The sequence below is a fragment of the Harmonia axyridis genome, chromosome 1 (genome assembly GCF_914767665.1).
Source record: "Harmonia axyridis chromosome 1, icHarAxyr1.1, whole genome shotgun sequence".
NCBI classification, from domain to species: Eukaryota; Metazoa; Arthropoda; class Insecta; order Coleoptera; family Coccinellidae; genus Harmonia; species Harmonia axyridis.
In genome coordinates, this window is record NC_059501.1 from 70,244,505 (window position 1) to 70,268,186 (window position 23,682).

The 23,682-nt window shown below is 34.9% G+C and overlaps 1 protein-coding gene across 6 annotated transcripts in view; it reads left to right on the plus strand.

Annotated features, from left to right (window-relative positions):
• The window catches only part of LOC123671009 (1-phosphatidylinositol 4,5-bisphosphate phosphodiesterase epsilon-1-like), a 317,167-nt gene extending 295,877 nt beyond the window's left edge, over positions 1-21,290 (plus strand). For 3 of the 6 annotated variants that reach the window (XM_045604639.1, XM_045604638.1, XM_045604643.1), the window contains 10 exons: positions 1,580-1,764; positions 4,041-4,157; positions 4,219-4,355; positions 6,567-6,784; positions 6,903-7,086; positions 8,640-8,908; positions 9,564-9,739; positions 15,686-15,819; positions 18,110-18,282; positions 18,352-21,290. In XM_045604639.1, coding sequence (XP_045460595.1) covers positions 1,580-1,764; positions 4,041-4,157; positions 4,219-4,355; positions 6,567-6,784; positions 6,903-7,086; positions 8,640-8,908; positions 9,564-9,739; positions 15,686-15,819; positions 18,110-18,282; positions 18,352-20,451 — 3,693 coding nt within the window. In that variant the 3' untranslated portion in view covers positions 20,452-21,290. The remainder of the gene's footprint in view (positions 1-1,579; positions 1,765-4,040; positions 4,158-4,218; positions 4,356-6,566; positions 6,785-6,902; positions 7,087-8,639; positions 8,909-9,563; positions 9,740-15,685; positions 15,820-18,109; positions 18,283-18,351) is intronic. The other 3 variants (XM_045604640.1, XM_045604641.1, XM_045604642.1) reach the window with 3 other exon arrangements.
• The last annotated feature ends 2,392 nt before the right edge of the window (positions 21,291-23,682 follow it).

Consider the following 23,682-nt stretch of genomic DNA (forward strand, 5'->3'; position numbering starts at 1 on the left):
GATTTTTCATCCCAATGTCAATATTTACATACATTTGTTTCAGATATCCATGAAATGGATATCTGAACTTTTAAATTATAATAATTTGACCATCATCACTGATTATACAGAAGTTATCAATGAATATTTCATAGAAGACGATTCAAATGGAAATCGATAATTTTCACAAATGAAGTTTTGATGAGTTTTTCATTCGAATTTCCTCTTGTTCTTTGCTTCTATGTCAGAATACACACCTTAATAAACATTTTGGATTAACTTAATACAATTTGAAACGAATGTATCTTAATATTGACATTGGAGTGAAAACTTGCTTTTATTGCCTGAAAGGAAATTTCAATTTCTTTCAATACATCTTATGATATGTAGGTCATTTCATTCAAAAAAACGACATTTTTATCATTTTACTATGTATCGTTGAAGCCTGTGATTTTGAACAACCCTATACGATAAGGGACGTATTTTATTACATGTAAATGAGATTGATAATAATTCATATCCGAAATTTCAATTTTCTAGAATTGTAAGTACCGAAGTGATGAATGTTTAATTGAAGTTATGTTTTGCACAAAAAAAGAAGTCAATCAATCAATTATTCGAAAACCGCTAGAAATAGGAACAAGGAAGTTAATACTTAAATAATCAAGATGCTGCGGCGAACGAAAAAAAGTAATTATACTGTTCTACTTGACATATCGAAGTTGTTAGTACTTCTCGATAAGCGACAAACACCGCAGCTTTGAAAATATTTTAGATCGATAGATCAGGGATTCCGACCCAAGAAAACAAATTTTCAATAAAATGGTACTTTCCGTTTTCCGTAAAAGTCCAGGGAACCATCGACCGTGGCCCACCCTTTATAGATATAGACGTACCTGATATTTGAATAATAATACTTAGTTTCTCATAACAAAAACCGTTATCTGTGTTCAAATACAACAAGTTGCAATCTGTAGCAGATTGCAACTAGTTGTATTTGCTCTCATTGCTTTTGACAAACTCATTCTGAGTGAATTTGATCTCAGCTGTAAAATACGAAAAATTTGATAGAGTTCAATGTGGCCTCACTTTTTGAGCGCTCATCCTGCGAATATAGAGAAATATCAGAAATGAAACTGCATTTTAAGAAAAATAACCTAAAAAGACACTAAAGCTTAACTAATACAGCATTAATTATACCTAGGATTGTACTGTGCCATAGTATATTATCAGTTTTTAAAGGATATAATAAAAATAAATTGCAACAGTTTTTTATGATTCTCTGACAATATTGGATTTAGAGAACTTCTAATTTCACATTAAAACTCATTGAATGAAAAAAATCTCTTAAATTATTTCGAGATAATCGAGAATCATTAGTGATAAATGAAAGTACAAAAAATGACGTAGTTCATTATAACCCTTTCAGATGGCATTCAATTGAACATTTCTGAAAGATACTCAAAGAATAGAATTTTTGTGAGAAATTTTTTATTGTTTGAGTGTCTGATAAATTTTTTTTCTGAAATGTTAAATTAAATGCCATCTGAAAGCAGTTGTGCTGTACTGTCAGTTATTGAAGAAAATTATTCTGTTCTAGGATAAGAGCCTTCGTAGTCAATTCGTCGAACCAGCAACGATGTGCATGGAAAGTAGCTATTGGCGAAATAACCATCATCATCGTCAGTCAACTCCTACAACATTTCCGGATCATCAGCACGATGTTGCCAGACACCACAGTTTGGGTCAATTGGCCTACAATCCTTCTCAACCAAAATTTGAAAGGTGAATATAAATGAAAAAGTAAATTCGTTTGAGGATGTTGACAGTGGGAACACTAGTAGCTACCACTTGCGCAGAATATAGATATATGGCTTAAAAAACTCAAGATAATACAATACAATACAATAATAATACAATAATTTATTTTCTGTTTCTGTTTTCTGGAACTTGACCTAAACAATGTTTGTGTGCTGAGATTCCCGAAACAAAATTTAGGTATTCAACATTCTGAAAAATTAGATCATGAACAGTTAGAGAAGTGGACAATACAAGGAACCCTTGAGTACAGGATACGCGGAGCAACTGGAGAAAAAAAAAGGAAAAGAGAAAAAAAAAAATAAAATCCCGAAACTTAAAATAATTGATGTCAAAATAATTTCTTAAAAAATGATGGGTTGTCAAGAATGAATGTTTTGTAAACTTTTCTATCTTTCATAAAGTCTCTCAGTTCGGTGGGCAGCAGATTGTACATTTTCGGCAGCAAGAAAAGGAGAAATCGTTGATTTATGTTCTTATGATAAAGGGGCATGATCAAATTCTTACTAATGTTAGATCTAGTAGAGTAGCCGTGAGCTAGGAAATTGGAAATATATCCTCTACTTTAAAGAGGAATAACAAAGAGCATAAGCAATATAAGTTGCGCAGGTTCATTAATCGGTGACACTCATATAATGCATTGGTTGCGAAAAGTCGCGGTTTATTGAAAAGAATTTTTAACACGGTATTCTGTGTGACCTCCAAAGAATGAACAGAATTTTTATAAGCTCCACCCCATACGACAATACAGTACCTAAGGATCGATTCAACAAAAGCAGTGTATAGAAGCAATAAAAGTTTTCTGTTGCGTATTTCCCTGAGCAAATAAAATTTATGAAATAACATTCTTATTTTCCCACACAAAGAACTGACATGATTGTTCCATTTTAGATGTTGATCAACAACTACTCCCAAATATCTCACGCCCTCTCTCTTCTCTATGTGAGTACAATCCTGGCAATACCCCAATACGTGGCATTCTTCTGAGTGAACATTAAGTTTGTCGAATGTATGTTGGTCCGAAATTGATGCAGAAAATGCGACAAAATATGTTTTGGAAGTATTCAGATCCAATAGGCCTCCATTCAGCCATGCAATCATGAGCTCTATTTCCCTACTAGCATTCCTACGAATATCCAGCCAGTTCCCACCCTGAAAAATTAAAACCGTGTCATCAGCGAAAGAGAGAACTCTACAATCCTTTACTGCGGTATGAATTTCATTGATGTAAATGAGAAAAAGGACTGGACCAAGAACTGTGCCCTGTGGTACACCGGTATCAACTGTCAAATAGGTACTATAGGAGTTATTGACTTTTGTTCTTTGTTTTCTATTAGTTAGATAATTTTTTATTAGATGTAATGCGTTGCCCCTGATTCCGATGCGTTCCATTCTCTCTAGGAATATATCATGAGATACAGTGTCAAATGATTTTCTAAGATCTAAGAAAACAGCTAAAGTTTTGTTTCCGTTGTGCCAGTTGTTATGGATTTCCCTTATAAGTTCGAATACTGCATCCTCTGTTCCTTTATCTTTTCTGAACCCAAACTGATTCGGACTGAACAGTTTGTTCTTTTCAAGATAAAATAAAGCATCTTCGAATAATTCTCTACCATAAATTCATCAGTTGCTTTCAGCATTGGTTATTGAAAAGTTTGTTTTCCACTCTCTGAAAGAAACAATTTCATAAAATGAGTTTACCAATTGAAGATTGTGTGCGAATAGTGGCACTCATTGAAAATGGGCTGAGCCAGAGATCTGTTGCTAGAGGAATGTTAGCCTATCTACAGTCCAAAAAATATTGACAAGGCAATACAAGCTTGAAATTGTCCTTTCTTATCCTAAGAAAATATTTCATTTCGATGGAACTGTAGTTTTGAAATCATCAGAAAAACAAAATTTCGAACGGCCTTGTTCACTAAAACTTTTCTCATGTTTTGGCCCAGTAACTACCCTAACCTCGGCTTTTGAGATCCGAAAGTAACCTGAAATTTTAAAGTTTCTTGTTCTTTCGGTTCGAGAATTATAGTGTTTACGATTCCAAAAGTGAACACAATACCTTCACTTCCTTCGGTAGACTCCGATCAAAATACTTTTTTGCTGATAGGTTTTTTTCTTTTTATACAATAAAAAAATAGCTCATAATGTTCAACATATTAGCCCCTTCACACTGAATCAAGCAACCAATTTCAAAGACTATTTTCTTGTATGCTCAGGAAACTTAAGAAACTTTCATTTTTCAGAGATCGTCATGGCTCAACAGAGCTGCTGTGGCATGGTCGACATCCTCGAGTTGGTTCGATTCTCTACGATACCCAATTAGACTTTGTAGATTTCGTCCTACTTTTTCGTTCGTTCAGGTATTTCAAAAAAGAAAATTCAAGTGAATATTGTTTGTTGATTTCATTTTTTTGTTTTCAGTTTACTTATACGAAAGGATCTACGGGATCTATTCGAAAAATTAGCAATATCTTATCGAAGCATGGCTGTGAATATATCCGCTCAAAAGGTGAACGGTGTTAAGAAAGCTGACCAAATAAAAAAACTCCAAAAATTAGGTGAGCATCTTAATAATGATGAGAATGAAAAGAGCATTGACATAAATGCTATAGGAATAGGATTTGCTCGATTGTTCAAATTCGTATTCTTATAATTTCATCCGAAAATGTTGACCTGAATTATATAATTCGCTTCCTAAATACTTCAAAGACATGCAGAATAATAAACAATTCAAGATGAAGTTAAGAAAGTTTTTGGCAGATAATAAAATTCAACTTTTCTATCAATTCTAGTCCTTGATCAAGAGATTCTTTTGAATTTCTATTATTTTTTTGTAATAATAAGAAAAGAAATTTGTAAAATTTTGCTCATATGGATGAATAAATTGAAATGAAAAAAAACTTCAATCTATTTTACAACCTACTTGATTGTGTCTTTAATTTTGAAGATATTCGAAAACTTAAATATCTCATTTAATCAATTAAGTGATAAATTCATACTGCGTAATTCAGCTTGAAACCTCTATAAATATTGAGTACCTATTGTGAATAGATACTGCCGCACGCAGTATCGAGTATTTCTAGTTTCACTGATTTCGAGTATTACAGATAAGATCAAGTTTAGATGTACTACAACTCCTCAGTGATATGCCACGGAGACGTCAGATTTTGGGTGCAAAAGGATCTTATACGAGATATCAGAATATGAATTTTTGCATCCTGATCTGAATGAACGTCCCCGGATTTTTGAACAAAAAACGCTGCAAACGGCCCACAAAAGGACGAAAAAATTTTGGGTTCAACCAATTCGGATCTAAAATTTCCCGCTAAATTCACCGTTTCCAGACTTTTGAACCATCCGGTATATGTTTGAAATAATCATTTCAAGTTTCGTGCAAAATTTTGGGTATCGACAAACAAATGTACTTGAGATATGTATTAGGTTATTAAAAACTTGAATTGAAAAATAAATAAACTTCTGATTATTTGCTTTCTCTTTTAAGATTACATAGATTACCACCGTTTTTTATGGAAAACTTCGTCATACATTCTGTGCATCTATGTTTAGAAATATATATCTGATAAAAAGACGACTTTTATTATAGGAAAGTGGTGATATAATAATGATATCAATGTGAACGCTTCTTCGTTTCATATTTATATGCCATCAATTTTTAACATTATATAGTTCTTTCGACTCTAGTCTCATCATTATCTGATTACTTATTAAATATTAATTGAGTGGGGATAGACATTTAAATACGGGGTGATTCAGAAGTACTTTGACAAACTTCAGGAGATGATTCCGCACGATATTCTCATATGAATTGTCAAAAAAATATATGACGGAATTGCTTCGTTTCAAACAGGGAAATAGTCCAGGAAACTAAACAATTTTGACGTTTTAAGTTTATATCGATTAATAAGGGACATCCTGTACAATTCGATATAAGCAGGGTGTTTCAATTGCAGGGTGGCAATTCTAACAATTTTTGTAATTTGGTTTGGTGGCTCTACTTGAGTATTTTTTTTTAATATCAAACGGTTTTCAATTTTTTATTGAAATATGGTCAATCCTAGTATAAAAGTGGAGGAATTTTATTGTTTCGAATTTATTAAGAGTTATAGAGATAAATTTCATTTTGAAAAAGACACTGACGTGCCTACTATTTTCTTCGAAAATATGGAAGTTGATGCCATCACACACGCCACTGTTATGGCTGTAGACGTGGTATGCAACTTGAAATAATCACCTCAAAGTGGTTTCCATTTTTACAAAATCTCCTTCAAATATCTCAAGCCGTTTCAAAAATTTTGAGGAATTTGTTATTCATTTGGAATATATTGAACGCCCTGTATCTTGGAAACGAAGCATTTCAAGATAAAGGCCTGAAGGAACTTTCCGAACCCGAATAACTCAGAGAATAATGTCCTGAATTTGTTCGCAAGATTTTCATGAAACACCCTGTGTATAACTTCGCTAACCTACTTCATATCAGAAAGAAACAAATTCATAATCAAAGCAAGTGCCAGAAATAGGGTAATTGAATGAGTTTGTGGAATTCTTTTGTTCATAAAAGTTAAATTGAAAATTCAAAAAATCATACTTAATTCATTGATAAGCGACTTACAAATTTCAGGTTTTATATTATTACGAAATAAATTTTTCAGCTATTTTTCCCTTTTTTTTAGGTACTTAACTAGATTGAAATTAAAGAAGGCGTTTAAAATAGGCCTGATTTTTTCAATTAATCATATGAGTATTTCCAGGTTTATTGACCAGAAACACAAAGGCTGAATTAGATGGCGTTGTTGTAAACTCCCAAAAAAAGGTATTCGACGCAATAGCAGCAGCTAGTATCTTCACGAATTGCGCTGGAATCGACACCAATAATTCTCAAGTGATAACTCTCTCGACATTTGCAAAATTTCTAGAGACCAGACAAATGGAAACATACACAGAAACGGAGGTCAAGGCATTGATCCGAGTAAGTAGCATTATCATTATTGACCCCCAGTAAAATTGGCTTAATCATTCAATATGCATAAGTCAGCATTTCTTTATCAAGCCATATAATTTTTTTCATAATATTTATTATATCCAAGAGACATGAGCCTGATGCAACGCTGAGATCACTAGACTGTTTGTCTTTCGAAGGATTCGCTAGATATCTGATGGACAAGAGCAATTATGCCTTCGTCAATGAGCAAGAAACTCCTAAAGAGGCGGATATGACGAGATCTCTGTCGACCTACTACATAGCCTCTTCTCATAATACCTACCTCACAGGTAATAAAAATTGATATATAAACTGACCTACCACTTCTACTCACTTATTTTAATTGTTCCATCAAGTATAGAGACACCTTGTATTTGCGGTACCTCAATAATTCTGTTTGAAACGTGCCAAAACACGCAATGATGCCAACAGCAAAAACCTTCAGCATAGATATTACATGAACACATCATCAATATAGTCAATAGATCAATAAAGAAAAATAAAAGTTGATTTTGATTTCTCGCAAATCAGTTGGTTAAAATATATTAAATTATTAACAAACACACTTGGCTTTTAGTTTCACTATTTTCAATTGATGCGCTTTATATAGAGATCTATTGTTCAAAGTTTAAGAGAATTCACTTCCCAATACAATTTATACTTGAAAACCAGATGCTATGTCAGGAGTTACTTATCCTATTGAAGGCTCTGATGTTCCTCATCGCAGGATCCTTAATATAATTGCTAGAGTAGCAAATAAAGAAGTCGAATAAAGGCAAAAAAGAATTAACTCATTCAAGTCAAAAAAATTACAGTTTGGCTATGGTCTGTTGTTCTCAACCAATTTTAATGCCATGTTCTGTCACGTGGAGGGGGAGTTGCGGTGTTTCATCCAGGGGCCACTGAAGGAATCATCAGTATGACAACTTCCTAACTTAGTGATGCTCGACATATTCCTGACACGTCCATAACGTAGTAGTGTGCCCTAGGACGGTTGGGTTTGAATTTTAAGCGGTGCCGTTCTGCCGAGTATTTCGCACTGTGCAGAGCCATCTAACGGGCTACCAAAAAGTTAGCACATGACTATGTCATGTGCAGATACTCCAATTGAAGAAAAAGATATGTGACAGGAGAAGTTTAGAAAGAAGAAGTATAAACTAGCTTCAGACCATGAAGAAGTTCTCGAGTTAACTCTTCAGAACAGCCGCACATGGTCTTGTTAATTCCTAACCTTCATTAGGAGATAAACTTGAAGATGAAAAATCTTCAGCAGCAGAGAATAATAGAGATTAATGAAATAATCTTCAATTATGAAACAAAAGCAGAGTATGTTTTCCTTTACCATTTTTCCTGAAATAATACTATGATTATAACGAAATAATGTTCAGTCAAAAATTGTTTTCGAAAATTGATCTAGTATACTGCAAAATCAAAAGTAACATTTACTGAAGATGATTGCCGTTATAAAAAATACAAGTTATTGTAACATAAAACTTGCGAGTATCCTCAAACTCTTAAACATAGTAATCTATATATTGAGATATGAAACGATGTGCAACTGAACCAATACGTAAAGCTGAATCCTCATTTCAATGATAGCATCCCTATAGTTCATCGTTCTGTTCGTTGAACTATTTTTTGTCATCTGCTTTTTGACATGAAAAAAAGATTATTCCGCTGAACCTTTCATATCTTACGTTGCGAACTGTTCATTCTGATCAGTTGATTTTTGACATAAAAAACTACTGAAATAATAACCAAACATTCAAAGATCAAAAAGCAATGTCTAATTTTTCTTCGCTCTATCTGTTCTTGTTTATTCTCAAAACATATTGTACCCTAGGCCACCAACTGAAAGGAGAATCTTCCGTCGAGCTTTACAGTCAGGTTTTACTGACAGGCTGCAGATGTGTTGAGCTAGATTGTTGGGATGGTGAAGATGGTTTTCCGATGATATACCACGGCCACACCTTTACCACCAAGATACCATTCAGCTCTGTGGTGGAAAGCATAGACCGGAATGCTTTCGTCATGTCTAAATACCCTGTGATACTGTCTATAGAGAACCATTGCTCGATACAGCAACAGACCAGAATGGCGCACATATTTCAGGTGAGTTCAAGGATTGATATCACTCAGTATATTGTGTAAAAATAGTTAGTTTAAATCTAAAAGAATAACGTGTTCAATCCTTGTTCTATGAAGTAAAGGCAGGCAATATCTGAAGCTTAGAATTTTGAAGGCTATTGGGTAACAAAAATAAGTCCAGCTTTTTATTTCTATTTTCATAATATTAAATTTTTTTTTATTTTTTTTTTACTATCAATTTCGATTCAGCTCAGCTAACTTCAAACTATCGAATAAGAGTTCTCCTTTATTCACACACCAATGATAATTTTCAAGTTATAAATCGTATTTATTCAAGTAATTTCATCAGGATTAGAAGGAACTAAGAGAAACTCAGCCAATATTTGGCTGCACCTCCATTTCAGGGATTATGGTGTTTCATTCCTGAAGTAAGTAAGGGTACTCAATGATCCCTACCTTATACACCTCGTTACCTTCGAAGTTAAGATATAGGTTCAAGAGTTACTCGAATATTAACCTAGTTTTTCTCATATTTAGTGTCATTATATTGTTAAAGACCGTGGTGTAACCAGTTTTTCATCTAAACTTTTGCCTACAGCTGCGGCAAATATGTTTAGAGGTTTCTCAATTGCATATTGTAATAAGTGTCATTATTCTGAATATTATGGGTTTCTTTCAGAGGATCTTTGGAGAGAAATTAGTCACAAATTTCCTGTTCGATTCCGATTACAGTGACGAACCATCATTGCCTTCGCCAGAGCAACTGAAAAATAGGATTCTGATAAAGAATAAAAAACTAACGATGGAAGTTTCAGCACCCATGAGTTTTTCAGCGGCTTCATCAACACCAATGAGGTCAGTAACAACACCAATTAGCGGTAACTGTAAGATTATTACCTCTAGATGACCAGTGCACTACATTGTCACTACCAAATTCAGCACCAATAACAATTTTCGGACAGATTAACACCACAGTGAACGTTGCTTCGTTATTATCCTATCCAAGAGAGAAATGTACCATCACTCAAAGTGTCTGATATCGACTTTGATTTGAATATATCGATTACTTTATTCTCTTTATGAATAATTCCGTTGGTGAGTTCAAACAAACTTGGTCAAAGAGACTGCTGGCTTTCCAGACTAATTCTAATGATGTCCAAAAATACTGGGCAATCTACTGGTTAAATTTCGTTAGAAATAATTCTTACTTTTTTATGTATCGGGTGTCCCAAATTCGTTGTCTACTGAGGGGATCTAAGAATTCCTTTGAGCTAAAAAAATTGAGAGAATTAATTTGGCGAAAAGCGCAACCTTCTAAATTCAACTGTTTTCGAGCTATAACCGAAAATTGGAAGATGGCGTAAAATGAAAAGTTCTCACAACTTCTTTATTACTGGTACTATCCACATGAAATAAAAACATTCTAGAGTCACTTTTTACAGTAGAATTCATTGGTGTAATTATTTGTTATTTATTGCTGTTAATTTTATTTTTCAATAAGACTGTGTCCTGTTGTTTGTTGTTTTCCTCCAAGTGTTCATCTTTTAACACTTTTTCTCCGTACTGATGAGGGCTGAAAGCCCGAAACAATTGTCTACGGTTAGCACGGATGTCTTTCATTCTTTTCTTTGTTTTTTTAATAATTCCCTCGTTATCAATTACATTTTTTTGTTGTTCATTGACAGTCAAAAATCGATGAAAACCATGGTCAATTTAGCTAACTGCGCTTCCAACTGCTTGAGTACCCTGCTTATTCTCCTGACTTGGACCCTGTAAATAGCATAGACGAATATTTCTACAGAGAAGGTATTGAAAAGGTAGAGGAGCACATGTATCACTCTTGAAGGTGGACGAATGTGGACAACTAAATTTTTCGAATTTTCAAGAAAAATGTGTTTTTACTGGCAATGCCGAAAACTTATTGAGTAAAGTGTTATGACAATAGTAAAAAACCATTATTAATTTTCAGTAAAAATATTCGATTTACGCTATTTCCTATTTCACAATTTTTTCGTCATACCATGGTTTTTTTTTGTGAGTCTTGCCGAATCAGTATTCAGTAATATTAATTATCTTCCATCGGAGCAATTCATGTTTTCAATTTTATAATTGGCAAATTTGGCAACCATATCCGCGCAATCAATTTTGTGGAAATAAAGTTATTTAACGTTAAATCAATATCCATCGCATTAATTTTCGTGGTGTTTTAACGCAAATTCAAAACAGATATCCGCAATCAAATCGAATAGGATAGGCTAAATCAATTCTGGAAAACTGGTCAATAATTAATGAAAATGAATAACTTAATCGAACTGACATAAATGTAATTAACGGGATTATCTACTTATCTCCATCACTCCATCAAATCCAATCGATAACATCGAAAATAGTCAAGTAGCTTAGAACTCAAAAGTAATGGAATTTTTACTGATTCCATTCTCATATACATAACCTGTCGTTGATTTCAAAATTGTCTGTAAGACGGCAAACCGGACATTTTGCCGGGGCGCCAAATTGTAGGGGCACAAAGTCAGTTGAAAACAAGACATACTTCTTAAAGAAAGTGTTTTCTTAGTAGTAAAATAATAAAATTCTCAAGAGCCGATTTGAAAAAGGCGATTCCATACGAAATTGAAAAGATGCCTGAAAAGAATAATGCAGATCCAATCGATAACATCGAAAATAGTCAAGTAGCTTAGAACTCAAAAGTAATGGAATTTTCACTGATTCCATTCTCAAATACATAGTCTGTCGTTGATTTCAAAATTGTCTGTAAGACTTCAAGACCGGCAAACCGGACATTTTGCCGCGGCGCCAAATTGTAGGGGCACAAAGTCAGTTGAAAACAAGACATACTTTTTAACAAAAGTGTTTTCTTAGTAGTAAAATAATAAAATTCTCAAGAGCCAATTTGAAAAAGACGATTTCATACGAAATTGAAAAGATGGCTAAAAAAATAATGAAGGCTTTTTCAAAGAAAATTCAAATAAATAAGGCAAAGCAGGGTGGCGAAATTTTATTTTGCCATGGCGACCCTGTAAGGCTTCCTTACAGTGGCGTGTTCACCATGAAAACTAGGGAATCCCATAGCTTCTTTGGACAATTCGAAGATTGAATGCATTTAAAATGAAAGTAAGGATAATATCATCCATATCCACTTGTTCCATACTTCTTCTGTTCCTTTCTACGATTCGACGTGACGCGAGCAAACGCAAACCCGAGAATGGGTTTAGAAACTTTTTCCGACAGTGAAAAACACTCTGTAGGATTTTTCTTGGTTGCGCCAACTGTGCAAGATGCACAGGGACAAAGACAAGGCAATTAAAAAATTCCATATTAGGAATATCGTCGAAGCTGCCGCTGTCAGGGATAACACCGAAGCATCAGTATATAACCAATATACATTGCCCAAACTTTATGCAAAGTTGCACTACTATGTGTCTTGCGCCATCCTCAGCAAAGTAGTAAGAAATAGGTCTAAGAAAGATAGGAGGATCAGAACACCCCCACAGAGGAACTTCCCTGATAGAGACCAGAGGACCCAACCTCAGAGGAAATGAGCATTTTTCTGTATTGAATTGATACAGAATTCATCTGAACGACTTGGTGTAATATTTCGAGATAAAAATATTATACATAGGCGTACAACTTTGCTTCCGTCGTTTTTTTCCGAAATTCAAGGCTTTATTGTAAAAAACCTGTTCAAATTTTTTTTTTGAACAGTTTTTCTAAACAGAAAAACAGCCTCAAAGGTACGACACATTTTCCCGAACTAACGTTGCAAAAATCATTGAATTTGATAACAACCACACAATGGAAATGAGAGTTGAACCCATTTTAATGATTTTTTTATCGATATTTCAAAAATGATGTATTTGAATAATTGCAAATACTTCAATTATATAAAAAAATAATGAAAAACGAGTGAATTTTTTGTATATTCCAGACTTTCTTGATGTGGGCTAGTCGGTTTTCACCAGACGTTTCGCTTATAACTACAATAGGCATCTTGGTCGTAGAACGCTAGAATCCTCCGCATTTCGGAGAAACCTGAGGGAAAAAAGCGACTAGATCACGGTTAGAAAGCCTATAATTTTCTTACGCTTATCAGAAAATTTCACACGATTTCAATCAATTGCACATTTCGGATCTTTTACAGGTAACCAAGCGTTCGAATTGAATTTTGATTATTCATCTCTAATAATGAATCTTTGAAAGCGTTCGAGGAAAAAACTTCAATTTCCCCCTTCATGACTCAAGATTTTTTGTGTTGAAAGAGGAAATAAAGTGAATTATATAATGTAAAATTCGCAGTGTTTTTCTTCTAGTCATACTAAGCGCAATTTGACCATGTTTGTATCTGAACGAACCTAATGCATATTGGTAATTAAATTTTTTCAATATATCTCAATTTTTTCGACACAATGATGGTACATTTAGTTCTCGTTCCCTTTTCAGAATATGAATAGTTCATAGAAAGAATATCCATTCGAATTCATTAATCCAAAAGTATTTAGTTATTTCATATATTTCAAAATTCATCCCGGGTAATTTTATCACAAGAAATATCAGAATATCATTGAAAATATTAAAAATTTCTTCAGAAGTTAAGGATTCGTGAGAAATTTAAAATAATTATATTATTCCATTTCGATCAAACGGTTGTGATCAATTCTTTTTTTTCAATATCATCCGAATCCCGAAGTTGTAAATAATTCATTTGCCATGATTGAAAATAGAGCTGAGAACCATTATTTCATCCCTTTTCCAATCCATTCCTCCCATATCCTCTGTTGTAAGCCGATAAATTTACGAGAACTGTTAAAGTTTTGAAATCAATTTCAATAGTATTAACCTCTTCTTGAATGGAAGTGTCAACTGATTGAGCAACTATCCAGCAGATTCGCAAAATATAGTTCCAGAATAAAGAATACGGAAGTGAAAATATTTTTGAGTTAAATATTTAATTTGGAATCTAAAATCAAAAAATTCATTCCCAAACTGTCTGTTGAACAGTCCGGCCATGAAAGGCTCCAGCATTAGATGCATGTCTATTGATTTGTTATGATTTTATGTTTGAAAATTTGAAACAACACTTATTTGAAGTACTGTATGGTCTACAGAGTGATAAATCAACATTTCTCAAAATTGTCCAACTATATCATCTCAACTATTATATCAGGTATATTCCACTTAGGTCTAATAACATTTCAAATGCTTAACCGAATATGCAGCAATAATATCAAAGTGCCGTTTGGCTCCTGCCCACATGAAAATTTTTGATCAAAGAACTTTTCATTTTGACAAAAATGGTTGAAAGAAAGTGTATCAAAATTTCTATCACCAAAGAAAACATCAAACCTCAAATATCGAGATAATAACTAATCAAATATGAGATTGTGACCCTAAGTAGATTTTTCGTCATGGTAATTTCAAATTGCCAATGGAGGAGAGAGACTTGACTATCAGATTAATCCGCAATAGCCCGTATACTCGAAAACCGCGAGGTAAATCGAAGGTTTGGAAGTTTTCCTGGGGCTTCGAGACGATTTCGAGGGGGGTCTTATTCTTGTAATTTTTGCTCTAGAGTCTAGATGGTCCCGTTAAGGCTGTGATTTTATATACCTACATACCTGGATTCTTATCGGAAAGGCTATATCTATCATATATAAGAGTTATTAGACAGATTCCTCGCAACCACCAAATCATTGAGTGATTTTCATAAAGCTCATAAATAGATATTCCGAATTCGCATAAATATTTCCCAAAAAAAAGCATCTAATAAGTAAAAGGCTGTCAAAACACGTCATGCGTATAAACAAGCAAGTGACATATGAAATTACGAAGGCGTAGGTTTTCATTATTCCATCGAAATCACTCACTAGGTATTAGAATACTCTTACACTTATCAGAATTTTTAAGCATACTTGACAGAATTTTTTTTTCAAATTAATATGATTCTTAAAATATAATCTATGAAGGATGTCAATGATTAAGATAATATTTTCATCTAACCAAATAGCTTATCTAAGATGCGTTATAATATAATCATTGAAAATAAAATACTTCAAATATATAAAAAAAAATCTTTGAACAAAAACAAAGAAATTTTCTGAATATTTTTTATAGCTTACATTACATTCGCTTATTGCCAGTATCAAAATCTCTCTGAATTTTCTTTCATATCAGAAATGTTCACTCTGATTTTTTTTTTATTTATTTTCGTATCTAATAATCTCAAGGCAGAAAATTCAGTTTCCCAAAAACAGACATTCAAAAAGCCAAGAGAAGCACATACGTTTTTGCTCTTATATTGATGTAGTCGTAGTTCAGTCTTGAAGTATGTTAAAAAAATTGTTTATACTTGTAAGGTTCTTATTATAGATTTGTCAGCCGGCGCGACGTCACAGAATAACTGCTAAGGGGATATTGGATTGATTGATTCGCATGACTGGAATAGGCTTCTCATTGTTCACTACTCCAAATTGGTGTAACCTATCCATTGGGCTGTTCGTATGCTTTATCTGCTTCATATCCCCCTTAGCAGCTTGTTGGACCGAATATAAATATAAAAAGAGTATGTTATCGAATAAGTTTAAAATCCAGTTGCATCCTGTTGACACTTCCAATATTACTGAGTACATATGACAGAGAAGTTTTGATTCGGAATTGAGAAATATCTCGTAAATTTTTCGGTACACAATTTGGCGTTGTGAAGTCTGAACGCTTATCCCTTTAGTGGAACGTTTGCCGTGTTAGCAAAGACTAGAAGTATGGAAAAATTTTGACTGATTATTCCAGACCTGGTTCTGGAATGCGACATTCAGTGCCTGGCCGTACGAGTTCAATAATTAGTAACACGAGTAGCAGCTCATTTAATGATGATTTCAGTGACGATGAGTACGACGACGATGACGATGAAGATAATGTTGATGGTAAGTAATACATTTAATGCCTCCTAAAGGCTAACCATCATTATAAGAGCAACTTTTTTCTTTTAATGAATAGGAAACACCCTTAAAATGTTGAGGGGACTCCTTTTCATTAGTGCTCCAAAAATACTGTTACAATAATCCGATTCTCACATTTTGATTAAGATTGGCTATGAGCCACATTTAGGCTTCAATCATTCCATTATTTTCCAACTAATTTTCAAATTTCAGTTAAATTCGAAAGGTATTTTTTCAATTTTTGAGAAAACAAAATTTTTATGGGCACAACTCTGGAACCATTGAGAAAATGTTTGCCAATTAATGATTATACATGTTGATTCATTGCCTTATATTTGAAGGGTCTATCTCTCTTTTTAATCAAAAAACAAAGTGTTTTATTGATTTTGTCAATTTCTTCAATTACCCATAACTTTCGAACCACCCGATATATTTTCATGATATTTGGTCCGTTTATTCTCTGCGACATACACTTCATACAGAATGAATTTGTTCTTCAGTTCCTGCCGAGGAGAAAGTGATACATAAGATTCAACCCCTAAAAAATACCCTGTATATCAAATTTGTTTAATGTGATAAGATATTCAAATAAAGGAGAAAAAACTAAAGGGAGCAAGATTTTCCTCGAACTTCCTCATGCTATTTCAATAGCCAATAAATCTAGTCAAACCTGAATATTCAGACAACACAGTAACCAAAATTTAATGATTTCAATTAGTGATATCACCACTGAAAACGATAATATCGAGGATTAAAATTATTTATCGAATGTCTAAATTGAAAATAAACAATAAAATGAGTTCAAAAAATATAACAACTTAATGAAAAACCTTAATGCTATAAAAAAGCCTTTGATACAGAGAAAAAAAAGTTTCACAACAACTGCCCAAAATAGATACCATTCTACTCAACGCATATCTGTGCTCATTTAATTAGACAAGTTATTGATTTTCTTATCATTTATTGATTATTTTTCAATTGCCGCAAGCGTCATAGATTCTCTGAAGAAGTTCTATCGTTTATTCGTGTCAAGTAAACTCCTGATTTTAAAGAACCAGAAACAAATTAATTGATAAGATTCAAGTAGGGGCTCCTTGCAGGCCAGTTATGAGGTCCCCCCTACCTATCCAAAGATTTAGAAAATTTTCGTTAAAAAAATTCGTCACAATGGCCTTGAAATGAAGGGAAGCCCCATCGTGTTGAAAATGCATGCCTCCGACATCAACAGCTGCATCAAGCAAAACAGGTGAAATATTTAAAAAAAAATCGAAATAATCTTCACCAGTTAAAAAAGGTGGTAACACATAAGGACCAACCAATTATATTATTACAAACACCACACAACTGTATTGGAAATAGGCGTGTTTTGTAGCAAAGGATTTGGTTCGGCGCAGACGTAATTTTTTTAAATTATTAATACCATCTCTGATGATTTGTTCTTCATCACTAAATAAACATCTGTATGAAATTATTTGCATCCGCAATATCGCCTTACTCTAACTTCTGAACTTTTTCTAATATTACTAGGTTCATTGAGTATTATAATCGCATGCGAAAGCTCAACCTTTCTCCCTTTGGTTTTTTCTCTTTCATTCGAATATCTTATCAATTTCAAGAAATTTTGATTTACAGACTGTTTTTGTTGAATTGAATCTTATTTATCAATATTTCCTAGGCCGTACCTGAAAAAAAAATCAGTTGCTATGTCTGTATGAAGTATTTGTTGCAGAGTATAAACGTACCAAATATCATGAAAATATATAGGGTGGTTCGAAAGTTAAGGGTAATTGAAGAATTTAACAAAATCAATAAAACACTATATATTGTTTATAAAGAGAGATAGACCCTTCACATATTGGTTATTCTAACTCGCCTCAGTGTCCTCTATCTACCCTCAGCTTCCGCCCATTTACCAGTGAATCACCCTGTAGTGTTCTGAACATAACTTGAAAATTTCAAGTCTCTATCACACTCCGGTTGAGAGTAGTGTGCACTGCGGTCAATATTGATTTTGGCGTGAAATTTTTCATCTATAAGTAGAAGCCAATAATTATAATTTAAGACCAGTTTTGGCTCAAAATTTGAAAATTACATATATTAGGACAACTAGCCTTTAAAATCTAAGTACTTAAATCCCGAACGAACACAATAATATTGAGTATTCTGATCTTGATTGGTCAGATTACATTGAAGTAATTCTAATATGTGTTTCGATCGTACCGTATAAAAACGAAATTTTTTGCTCATCATGAACTGTCAATATGAATTTCCAAAGTTACAGATAAACCAATTGCGAGCATCATAACCAACGAAACAACAAGGCCCTATGGTCTACCACATGCTATGGCAAAGACCAGTTCCACTAAAAGGATACCACCTGATGACAAAATGAAAAAGAGGGGTAGTCAAATATCTAAAGAATTGTCAGACATAGTCGTGTATATTCAGGTAATTACTCTTTCAATCTAGTTTTTTTAGGGGCAGCAATTATAAATAATTATCATCATATTTCTCCAGGCGATCAAGTTCAGAGGTCTCAACACAATAAGCCCGAGCAGTTCAGTGAAACAACGCCATCAAAAAACGTGCCTCTCAAGTTCGGCCAGTTCAATGACCACCGGCAGCAGCAACGCCTCGACCGTGAGTTCGACCATGACCAACCTCAACGAATCAGACTCCACCATCTTCGAAGTCGAACCCAAGCCTCCAAGATCAAACGTCAACGTGCCCTGTTACCAGTGCTCCTCCATAAACGAAAACACCACAAAGAAGCTCTGCAGGAAACAGCCCCTTCAGCTAGTCGCCCACACTCAAACGCAGCTCATGAGGACCTACCCAGCCGGCATGAGGATCGACTCGTCGAATTTCAACCCGGTGATATTCTGGTCCTTCGGAATACAGATGGCCGCTCTGAATTACCAGACGGACGACACACCGATGCAGCTCAACAACGCAATGTTCGAGATGAATGGCAAATGCGGCTTCGCCAGCAAGCCCAGCGTGATGTGGGACCGTTCCCACGTGATGTACAGAAGGTTCAACCCGTGGGACAAACAGTTCGACGGTTTGCACTCGTCTCAGATCGTTCTGCACATAGTATCCGGCCAGTACGTCAGCCAGACAAACGTAAACCTCAGCACTTACGTTGAAGTTGAAATTATAGGTATCCCTGTGGACTGCAACAAACACAAGACCAAAGTTGTGCACAAGAACGCCTTAAATCCTATATGGAATGACACTTTCCAGTTCAGAGTGATGTTCCAGGACTTGGCCTTCCTTCGGTTCACCGTCATGGACGCTACAAACAATCATCTCTTAGCTCACCGAATTTTGCCCTTGAAGTGTCTTAGGCCGGGATACAGGCATTTACGTCTGAGATCTCCCCAAAACAAGTATCTCTACATGTCGACTTTATTCATCTACTCCAGCTCAGAGGAGGAAAGTCTGGAAAACAACAGTGATGTACTGGATCGAAGTCAAACTGAAACGGAGAAACCAGCAGAGAAATCTGATAATACCTACTTAGGATTAGCTGGAACGCCTTTGTGCGTCAAGAGAAGAATGTTCTTCCTCATGGTGTATGGGGTTGTACTTGAGGAGCCCTATACCATCCTCAAAATCACCCAAGAAAGCACTGTGCACGATGTCCTTATTCTTGCCCTGCAGAAAGCTAACATTACTCCAGACAAAGTCAACGATTACATTTTAGTCGAGGAAGTGGCTAGAGGATGGGAGAAAAAGGACCATAACCTGCCTTCGACTCAACGAATACTAAATCTGGACGAACGACCTCTTCAAGCACAATCCCAGTGGAAAGGGGAAGGTAGATTCATCTTGAAGAAGATGGGAAATGACCCGAGTAGTAGAGCCTGGTTGTCATCGATTAGAAGCGTTGCCAACCGTGAAAGAGACGCAAGAAAATCAGACGGGGCGCCTAGCAATGCATGGGAGGAAAACGATACTTTCCTTGTATGTATATACAATGTGTCGCCGGAAATACCATACGCCATACTGAAAGTACCATTGAACGCATGCGCTCAAGACGTTTTAGCACAGGCGCTAGTTAAAGCGAGACGCATGGAGGATCCTATGAAATTCGTGATCGTCGAAGAGTTAGAATGGGGTGGTGCCAATCCTAACATTCAGCAACGTCCTCTATCGGACTTGGAGAATGTTTACAGTGCTCAAAGCCATTGGCAAACTCTCGGCAGGTTCATAATGCAAGAGCGCGCCAATGCAACACCTACAACTCTTCGAAAAAATCGCTTCGCCTCAACAATAAAGTTGGTGGCCTTGGATCGAATCAGAGGAGGAATCAACGTCGCTCGTAACGTAGCCAGCAGTAGTATCAAAGCCCCAGTACAAGTAGCACTAAGCGATCCCACTACCTCCAAGTGGAGGAATCATAAAAACGAAGACTCTAGGAAAAATATAAGATCCAAAGTCCATTCCGAAAAAGAAACGAATGCCACTGGTAGCACCCAAACGAAGACCCAGTGTCATCGCGAAGTGCATTCGGAGGGTGAAACTTTAAGTGATGAAGAAAGCAAAGAGTCTGACTTGATGTCAAGATTCAAAAAAGTGTCGCTCAGAAAATTCAAAGAGTGGAAATCATGATTTTTGGATTAAAATGACCTCTTAAAGAGTCGGTGATAAGAGTGAATATTTTAATTAAACTGTGCACTGCTGATGAGTGTTTATTTAGTTTTCGAATCCAGTGACAATGAGATGGTTATACCTTAACGCGCTCAGTTACGGTTGATGTTGAATATAATTGAACATCCAAATACCACTGATATTCTAAAAAAATTAACAGTTTTGTAAAGAGAAATCTATTATCTCTAACTAAGCTTTGATTCTGAAAAATATTAGTCAGCTACTGTGGAAATTTTTGACAATGACTATTTGTGTTGATGGACAACATACCATCTAATGTAAAGAAACAAATCGTAGTGTTTGGATTTAAGTGGAAAAGGCTTTAGTTTCAGTGATCTATTTGTAAAAATTTTCGACCAATAAATGGAATTTGGAAATGTACTTATACGAAATTGAAATGACATGGAATTGTTAAAACATTTCCCTATAATTTGATAGTTTTTAAATTTCAGGTTGATTAAAAAAATAAATCGCTGACTTTAAAACATTTTCACACGAATGAGATTTTTCACTGAAAATTTTGTAATTCATATACCTACCCACATTTAATCTGGACAGATGGACATTAGATTGTTGTGGATTTTGCAGATAATGGCTCTAATATCCTGATTCAATATAAGCTGTTATATTCTTTTTCCCAAAGTCGACTTTTCTACTGTTCTCTCCTAGTTACTCAATCTTTCTGTAGATGAATTGTAAACCCCATTTATTGTTCTCAATTATTTATTATTGCAGTTACCAATTGAAGAGTTTATAGAAGTATCATCAAATACATATGTTCAATAAATAAATATTCTGAAGAAATTGTTTTAATACTTGAAGATAATAAAGAAAAGGAGGATAAAAAGGGAAAAATGGTCTAGATCAGGGATGTACAGTACAGTAGTTTGAATGATAATAACATGTTTTTCTTAAGAGAATACTGAGAAAAAAGCTTCAAAGGATTTTCCAAATTCGTTTTATAGCTAAGTTTACACAAGTATTCTCTATAGGCACGTTTCAATATTTTATATCTCGCTTTAATCAAGAATATCTATTGCGAATACATACAAAATGAACGTATTCCGAATTGAGATAAAGAGAAAACATTCTTCATTATCCATATCGAGTAAAAACTATCGAGCTCCGGATCTTTAGTTGAGAGAAAAATATGGAAAATGAATGGAATCTGGCGTGTCAACGTACGTTTGGCAGAGAAAATTCCACAAAATCTTGGCCTACTAGGAAGGTGCACTTTCTCAGAGAATTACGGTTATTCATCCTAGGAAGACCAATCCATTCATCAGCATGACACTCAGAGTTACCTGCCATATTCACCTTCATTTCCATAGCGGAGTATGGTGGCTTTGCCGTAGCACGGTTGGGTTCATAACCCAAACGGTGCCAGGTGCCGGGGTGATGCACAGCCCACCACACCATCTCTCAGGCAAGCAAGGAGTCACTACATCACCAAACAACCACCGTATTTCGCTTACATGTTCCTCTTGTAAAATCAAAATTGCCTCTCAAGACACCCATTTCCAGTGGATAGAAAACATAGGGACAGAGCCTGTCATCCGCTTGCTCAGAGCGCCTGGCTATTGGGGCGCCAAAATAGAGGCACAACAAAACAAAAATGAGTAGGTACCCAATAAATTCAAGAAGCGCAAAGTTAATACCTAGGATACATTGTGAAATTCATTGTGGGCATAGTTAAGTAAAAACAAAAATTCGAATCCATTTTTGGTTCGCCTGTATGACAAGTCAAAACAAACAACGATCCAAGAGAAGGTAAACGGTCTGCGGCATGCCTAAAGCGCTTTCTTATGTAGGCAGATTCTAAAAATAGATTTGAGGTATGCCGTTGCAGACTGCTATGGATGTACGTCATGATTGTGAGGCCGATAATAAGCTATGGGGCAATAGTCTGACTAGAGCAGGTCAGAACTAGGGATGGGAATACCGGTTACTCACCAGTCGCGTTACATTCGCGACCGCTCCAGAAAAATACCGCTCCAAAATACCGCGATTTTGTAACTGTGGTTACAGGTAACAAAACCGTAGGCGATTGCAACTAAGTTGAGTACCAGCGACGGAGGAACGAAGGAAACGAGACCGTTGGTATACCTAGACTATTTGTGGACTGTCCTGTTGAATAATAATTCATTGTTCATTGAGTTTCTACGTAATTTAAGAAGAACGTATGCAAGCATAACAAAATCATAAAACCATAAAAATGTTTTGGTGGCTCAGAATAACAACATGGTTAGAATCTTCGAAGGGCACCTCATTAAAAACAGATGGTGTAAACTTCAGTGGAAATATACCATCATCGGATAATCTAGGTATTACGTGAAAGAAATTATAGCTGGAATTTCATTGGCAAATTGATTGAATATTACAAATTGATAGAAACTCATTTCACATATAGTAATATCTAGAATCGATTTTTTGTTTACCGTTATTTTACAGAGAATTTTTAAGTATATTTGCATTTCCGATTGAGAATAAGGTTCAATTGTTGAAAGTGATCTCGGACTAACTAATTAACATTTGCTACAACCAATTTTTATCGAAGAAATAATCAAAAAGTATTAAAAAAAACATCGAAAATATTGAAATCATTAATCGAATTGTTTACTTCTAATTCTGGAAAATACTATGGAAATCAAATATATTCCATTAGGCACTGAAAACACAATGGCAAAAACGATTTTTACGAAGTTACAGGAAGGTAAAGTAATTTCTCCTCGTTGAACATGGCGCAAATGAATGAAAAAAAATTGAAAGCACTGACAGCAGGAGTTTTTGGGTGATCATAAATGAATTTAGTTTTGTAAAAGGCACTGGCGTACTATTTTTTTTTTGATGTTATTATTCGAAGTCCGGTGCCGGTACGCCGTAACTATCGTTACTTTGGAACCGGTTACTTTACGTTTGTGGAACGCGCTACTACGTTACTCAAAAATACCGTTCCAAAATCGCGGTATTGAAATACCGTCTCATCCCTAGTCAGAACAGCACGAGGAAAGCCCTTAATAAAATACAAACGAAGCTTGTGTTTGTATCACTGGAGCTATGAGAACGTGCCCAATCAGGGTGTTCTGATCCACCGCCTTTTGTGATCATTGGAAGAGCGGCTTTCCTCTGATCAAGTGATGGTAGTTTTTATAAAGATGTTAATTAAATCTTTCTCAGTTATTCAAGGAGAAA